The 8,194-nt window shown below is 32.1% G+C and overlaps 1 protein-coding gene across 2 annotated transcripts in view; it reads right to left on the reverse strand.

The window, feature by feature from the left end:
• LOC148629115 (uncharacterized) overlaps window positions 1-4,514 on the reverse strand; it is a 60,490-nt gene extending 55,976 nt beyond the window's left edge. The window contains exon 1 of one of the 2 annotated variants that reach the window (XM_088544220.1): window positions 3,530-4,514. In XM_088544220.1, the coding sequence (XP_088400346.1) occupies window positions 3,530-4,090 (561 nt within the window). In that variant the 5' untranslated portion in view covers window positions 4,091-4,514. The remainder of the gene's footprint in view (window positions 1-3,529) is intronic. The other variant, XM_088544229.1, reaches the window with a different exon arrangement.
• Between the last annotated feature and the right edge of the window lie 3,680 nt (window positions 4,515-8,194).

Here is an 8,194-nt window from a genome sequence, read left to right on the forward strand (position 1 = left end):
GTTCGGACATTACAATCCTAAGGACAGAAAGATAAAAATAATGTTCACTCCTACCTTAGGGTAATATGATCTATCTGACTGGCAACGATCTCGATAATATATATCCCTTATTTTATCTCGAAACTCCATTTTAAGAAAGTCTTGAATTGCCACAAAATATTATGTGCAAATAAATAATGTATTTAAATCAATCATTATGCATTCTGAATGTAAGAGTTTTAAGTGTGTTAATCCCCTAAGACCATATAAATTCTCCTGGCATCTAAATTTTTTCAAATTTATAATTTTACTATTAGTAAATTCAAATAAAAGTGTTTAAAACTACAATGGCAAGTTTACATTCTGTAGATTGTTAGATTTATGCAAATTCTGATGCATTAAAAATATTTTGAATTTAAAAAGGGAAAGTGATTTTTAACTGATTGTTGAACTGAATTTAATCTGTCAAGATATATAGAATGAATTCAGCTTTAAGAGGGGTTAAGGGTTACCAATCCAAGTCCAATCTGGTGAATAATACAGTATCAATATACATTTTAGCTGAAACAAATTGCAGGGCCACTTGATTAAATTATGTTTTAAAAACAAAGTTAAAAGTTTTTTCAATAACTGAATGAATGTATCTATTTACTGAACAGGTTATTTCATATAACCCTTTAGAAAAATAGAAAAACAAAAATTCTTATAATTTAAATTCTAATGGATTCCTTTGAAAAAAAATAGGACATTGATGGAACATTAAGTGATACTCAACCACATAATGGTGAAAAAAGGGGGATAGCAAAATGTTCAAAATAGCCCTACTAGAAAACAACATTTGGGATTTTGATAAATATCAGTTTTCAAGTTATCATCAAGACACTGTTGGGGATGGACAGATGGATGGAGACACAACTTTTCGCAGGGTATAATGTAAAACTGTGGCGGGGACAAAAATGGATTTGTATTGAAAACCTTACTTTGTGTGGTATCATTTGATTTTGGACTGTTGACCAATGGACCTAAAGTTATGTCACAGTACCAAACCTGGTTATACAAACTAAGCCAATAAGAAAGCTAGTTACATATGTAATACAATTATTTACCAATATATTATATGGGCATTTTTATTGCAGATCACAGGGGCTGAAATAAGCACTGGTTTTAGGTCAAGAACCCTCAATTTCAGATGTATAAGCATTGAAATTTCATATATACCTAGGTTACATAATCACACATCACCACGACGGTTCCTATACAGGTAAAATTCAATGGATGATCCCAGAAAAATCACTTTCTGTAATCTAACAAGGATGCATTACGGACAGTTTATCTACGGATTTTTACCTACTGGTATCTACCAAGGATTATTTAAGAAATTGGCTAATTGGCAGCAAAATTGATACAGATTGTTGCCGTATGATAGAGTTGGTAAAGGATACAAAAATAACTCTGTTTAATTAGAAAGGATACCTATCAAGCCATATGCACTGCAGATATACAGTAGCGTGATACGGTATAAGTAGGGCCTAAAACAGATCAGTACGGTCTGATACAGAAAAGTAAGACAGGCTACAGAGCAGTACACAGAAATCCTTGACGAGTTGAACTTACAGATTAGCACAGGTTCACACTGTTTTGCCATGGATTAAATTGATCAGTACGTTCTATTACTATTTTGTAAGGATGTACTGCAGTGGTTTGATCCATAGTAAAATTTTAAGCTTGCATAAAACTTGTCACTGATATACAAGTATTACTACAATCGATCATGAATGGCTACGGTTTCTTTATGTACTGGTACGAACTAATACAGATCACCATGTATAAAGACAGATTGTACCCAAGGTAATCTGGCAAGATGATCCGTGAATGTGTGACCTTGGCAATACCTAGGTCCTAGACCAACATACTTAAACATTTACTCTTATTGGGACTGCTCACTTTCTTCTGTTGGACCTTTTATGCAAAAAAAGTCAAGAACTTTTCCCTCCGGAAAGTATATTTGAACCCCTACAGACCATTACTGAAATCCCCTCATCCATACAGATAGTAGAAGTTACTGAAATCCCATCAGTTATCCTTACAGATAGTAGAAGTTATTGAAATCCCCTCATTCATCCTTACAGATAGTATAAGTTACTGAAATCCCCTTAGTTATCCCTACAGATAGTAGATGTTGGGATCGGATATTACATCATCAAATATCTTGTCTAGAAAAAAAGGTATCAGCTACAATGAAAATTGGTTGGCAAAGAGCACTGGAAAAACAGCTGAACATGTGAAATATTGACTTATCTCTGATGAACAGAGACCAAAGTACTCTGAACAGAAGACTGTTCAACATGTTGAATTTTGCCTATTACCTACCTAAAAAATTAATGGAATGCACCATGTGACACTGCCTGATATGACACAACAATTCAAACCCTTAAAATTTTGGGAAAAGTTTGACACATATTTAACCTTGATACAGTTCAGTACTTGGATTGTGATAAATTGGTTTAATCAAGCATATTTCTGAATTAAAATGAATGCTGTCACACTCAAAGAACTTAAAAATTTCAAGTTTGGACAATTATCTATTACAGTCCAATTTGCAAAGTCTAAATACCAAACAAGAAAAACTGTGAGCAATGCTCCCTGACTTTATACTCCAATCCCCCCCCCCCCATTTGGTAGTATGCAACTTTTGATCTCCAAATTGATTTGGATCAAAATCCAATATAAACAGTGAACAATGGAAATATGTAATGAAGATTCTGTGAAAGTTTCATCAAATTAAATTCATAGATGTAGGAGAGGCAATGGACCTCCGTATTCTCATATTCATGAATGACAAAGTTCATGTTTTGATACTTGAAACCTCAAATCTGACTTGGAACAAACTTTTAAGTAAAAGGTTCACACTGGGAATATGTAATAAAGATTTGGTAAAAATTTCATAAAATTCAATTTAGTGGTGTATGAGGAATAATAGACATGTACCCCTTACTTTTAAGTGAGGGGGGGGTAGGGGTATATAATGATTGAGGTGTCTTTCCTTCTGTCTGTACTTCCTTCCTTCCCTTATGAAGAGGGTTACCCATCTGTAATGAAAGGAAGTAAGTACAGAAGGACAGACATCTCAATCACCATACATTTGCTACTCAAAAGTATATTTTATTTAGTGAAAGATAATGCAGCATTGATTACCCACTAAGCAACCACTTGGGTCAACACAGAGAAAAAAACAGCATTAATTCAAATTAGACACTTCTAAAGATTTACTGTTTGTAAATAATGAACTTAAACTCAGAAATATACACTTGATAAGGTTCTTTTAACCTTGAAAACATTCATATTTATTACTTTTACTTTTGAAAGACAACTCAAAACTTATTATTTGTAAAAGGAGAAAAAGTGGGGTTCAAAACCACAAGACAAGTCCTTGTGCTGCAGAAACCTTTTTGCAATCATAAGAAAATTTGATATATATTTGAATAGCTGGCAATGTTTTAGAAGTACATGTAACATGTACATATACATTTATAATAATAATAATACTAACCTCTTGATCAGATGGGTCTGGTGGTGGTAAAACCCGAATCCTATTAACAGTCTCACACACTGTACATTTACATGATATCCCATGTTCACGATGTTCCTTGAAAACTTTTTCTACAGGAGATGCATTGATTATTCTGGATGCTTCACACACACCACAGGGTCCTCGGCATCTCTTGTCTTTTTTGTGAACATGTACAAGTTTAGGAAGTTTTAAAACATCTTCCCTTCTAGAATCTGCTCTTGAAAATGCCCTGGAAATACTCTCAGCCTCTCTCTCTAACCTGGAGGTCCATCTTAAACGAATTGTTTCCTCCTCCCTTTCCTTGATGTAAGCTGGTTCATGATTTTCGATGGTTTCAAACTTTTTTACCTCAAATTTCTTGGTTTTATCCAATGAAATGACATCATCAGGTTTATCTTTCACTTTGTGAGGATCATCAATAGGTGGTAATGAAAATTTCACAACTTTTGCTCGCTTATGAACTGGCTGATTCAGAATATAGCGAATTTTTTGTCGAGCAAAAGGATCACGTTTTTGTGTCAGCAATCTTGGAAGCTTCATTTTTCCAATTTTTCCCAATCATAATTTCTCAGGTAATTTCACGATATATATCCTTATATTTCATTATGTCAAATACTAAACAAACATTATGTCAATCAGTATATTATAAATATCGTCATTTATTTACTTATTATATTATTGTTAAACAAAGCCTTTATTAAAAATCCTGTTATGTATTATTTCAACACTTGAAAATTTATTCCATAGTTGCATAACAGTATAGAAATCTGATTAATCCAAATTATAAGCACATGAAAAAAAGTAAACACTAGAGCTATAACTTCACAAATTTTAATTGTTCCAACTATAACCACTTATTCTTTTCTCTGTCACCAAATGTCATGGGTAATAATACTACTATTTTTGTTAAACAAAACTACATTATATCGTCACATTTAACTGCATATAAATGTGATAACCATCGGTGAAATGTTGCCAAAGCTGTACTGGCCTCAACATTTCAACAATACGATAACTGCATTTAAAACATATCAAAATACATTGAATATAGCTAAATCTCATTGGAAGCCAGGGAGTCATAAAATTCCATCGAGTACTTTAAGAGGTTGGAACAGAAGATAAAAGAAATCGTTTGGATTAGGAAATTTATTCTAGTTTTCAATTGCTAAGCTACTAGTGATTGTTCAAGGGTTTTGTAAAGGATTCATACTAAATTAAGAAATAAATAAGACAGAAATTTCAATATATTTTATCAATAAAGAAATTAAATTTTAATCACTTAATTTCGAGTAAGTTGCAACAAAAATATTTGTTATGGTAATATTTTGTTTTGACCAAATTTCAGCGCTTCATTTCCCAAAAAAAGCCCCCACAGATTGGTAAAAGATAATATATAAAATAATTTAAACTCAAATCAATTCCATAAGAAAACCATTTGACAAGGTATCAGTACATCAAAGTGTGGACCCTATTATGTTACATTAGGTCACTCCTAGCGGGTGGTGTTTTCAATACACACAATATCCAGGCACATGTAAATTAAATAATTTTCAAGATATACAATGATTTATTTGTACAATTCAGTTAAAGACTTAGTTAATGGTTTCTGAATTCTGATAAAAACCTAAGGTATTATGTTTTGCAACTGTTAACCATTTATAATCTATGGACTACATTATAGACCTTAGGTATAGAAATTATGTGGCAATAAGTCAATGCAAGTTAGGTGCATTTGCATAAAAATAATAAATAAAATCTGATACTATTTGTATACATACATCTAAGTAATATCACAAAAAACTGGTTACTTGTAGAGTAGACTATAAAATTTGAGTTATCTCCCATCGCCAACAGAGGAGAGAAAGTGAAATGATACTAGTTTGAACACTTCTAGTCACTATCGCAGAGAATGTCCCCACTTACAGTAAACCAATTACTTTGATTTAAATCCACCAGAATCAATTGATTCAAGGATTTGGGCCTCATTTGGTTTCTTAGCATAAAACAGAAGTCATTTTGGGGTGAAAAAGTATAAATCGTGGCAAGTACTTCTCACAAAAACAAATAGGTCACTGGCCCCAAACAAAAAATCGGTTTAAGTAAATCAAATTTTCAAGTTCTTTTCAATGTCAGTCAGTTAATACCTTCATGCACAAACCAATTTTCAATGCCCAATAAATACATTACCAGTCATACTGGTCAGGCAAACAAATCTTATGTCTGATTCCTGCTAGCATACCTACCCTTTTTTTGATGTCCCTACCCTAAACAACATATTATGGCAATTTTGGCTAAAGCAAAATAAAAGTCTTAAATTGTATCCCCATTAACCCAATGTAAAAATGTTTTTGAAAAATAATACTTCCCTTCTACTCACTGATTACAGAATCCAGAGTTTCATTAGTAACTATAGGATAACTACAATCTATCGCTACCCACTTTAATCATCTACTTTGGAGTTATCCAATTGAAATTATATTTCTTCATGCACATCTAAATATAATGCCCTACCTTCCTATAAAATGACATCAAAAACCCTTGAGTGGTTTAGGAGGAGTGGTGCTTACAAGAACTCTTAATTTGGATCATCTCTCTTTTGAGTTCTCAAGCAGTAATTATATTCCTTCATGCACATCTACATATGGTACCAAACCTCCCTATAAAAATACATCAAAATCCCTTGAGTGGTTTAGGAGTTGTTATGCTTACAACAAATGTGGACAGACAGACAGACAGACGGGGTTATTCCTATATACCCTCTAAACTTTGTTTGCAGGGGGTATTATAACAAAATTTCCATATATAACAGACCATCATCACTTTGCAGAACACAGCCATCTTGAGTGAAATCAAAGTAAGCCAATAATCATCTTTCTCGTTGCATATTTTCAAATCCTACCTATTCTTCCTATAAAGCTACAACCATGTCCTTAGAGTAGTTAAGGAGGAGTTGAACTTGCTTGATGTGTGGAAATACTGCTAGAGTGATCCAATACTAAATTAATGCAGAATATTATGGAACATAAAAACAAATAACTGAAAAACAGAAAATGAGAAAATTTAATCAAATATTTTGAAAAAAAACCCACTTAATATTCAAGACATATTTTTATGAAAGAAACAGGGTATTCAAGAGTAGACTGTTGGCCTATTTTACATTACCCTAAATAAATTGCCAATTACTTTTTCTAATACCTCTTTTTTTTTCTTAATTCTTTAAATTGAACTAGTCAATAGTAAAAAAAATCTACAAATTTAAAATTTTACACAAAAATCTTTGAGCAGCAGAGGTGAAGTTGCACTTGCAAGATAATTTAGACAAAGTTAAAAACAAGCAGAGAGAGTAATTCCTATATACCCCTCCAAATTTTGTCTGTGGAGGATATATGTAATAAAAATGTCAAATGACAGAAACGGCAAGGGTTGCCATAAAGAGGAAGTAAAAGTGTGACAGACCTGAAATCACATCCCACTATACTGAAGTTGCGTACCAAATATCTATAAGCTGTGATTTATAGTTGTTGAGAAAAAAAGTTACAAAAATATTTCCCTCTCCCTCCAAGCCCCCTCAACTGACATTCACCACATTCATATGTCAGTCAAAAGCTCAATAGAGCTTATCTTTATTATTAGGTATTTAATGCCAACTCTAAATCAAACTTATTTATTTATTTATTTATTTACACCATTCTATCAACCAATTTGCATGAGTGCAACTGGTCTAAAAAAAAAACACCAATATGACTGACTAGCAATATCTGCACAGAGAAATGTATTGATCTAGCAATCACTATGCATTACTTGAACATGCTTCCACTCTATATTATATTCATTCTGGATTAAGTGGTATACAACCTGTGAAGGCTTTACAGAATGTCTAACTCTTTGTTAAATAGTATCATTATGGTTGATATCTCATATTGAGATTTTTCTGAAATACCAGTCCCCCTGCATTTTTGTTCAAATTTTACATTTCTCACAATCTGGTTGATTGAAATTAGGATTGAGAGGGATTTGAGGAATAAAAACTCAATCAGAATTTTTTTTTCCCATAATAAGACAAACATAGGCCAACAAAGAATTTTGACAGTGAGATACATACCAGGCTACTTTGTATAACTAACACTGTTTATAATTATTAGAAGTTTGGATATACATCATGCTATAAATGTCCATGCTTAAGCAAGACTGACCATAACACAAATGTTATCAAAATACTAGTATTCTAAATATTATTCTGGCTACAGTTTGATATTCAAAAGTCACATGCATAAAAAATTCAGTTAACTCAGTGGTTAGTTCAGTTACATAGCAGGTTGATGAGTTAAGTCTGTTAACAACACTAAGCAATAGGAACAGACTTAGTAAAGGCTACATAATAAGATGTTTTAAAATTTGTAACTGTTAAAGCTTAAATGAAGTAATACATATCAACAGTAATGTAGATCTAGAAGAGCAAATCACCTCTGTAAACTAGCATCATAATACAATTATGTAGAGCTCTGAAGAGGCTTACATGATATCGATTCCATCAAAATATATAAAAAATAAATACCGGTAATTTTTTTTAAATTTGTGTTTTAAGATAAAGAGCTATATTGTTTTTTTTTAGTCAATTTTTTTTTTATATATATTCTTATCAAT

Source organism: Perna viridis, chromosome 1 (assembly GCF_037379345.1).
Source record: "Perna viridis isolate PV_CMFRI_1.1 ecotype Kerala chromosome 1, ASM3737934v1, whole genome shotgun sequence".
Classification (NCBI taxonomy): domain Eukaryota; kingdom Metazoa; phylum Mollusca; class Bivalvia; order Mytilida; family Mytilidae; genus Perna; species Perna viridis.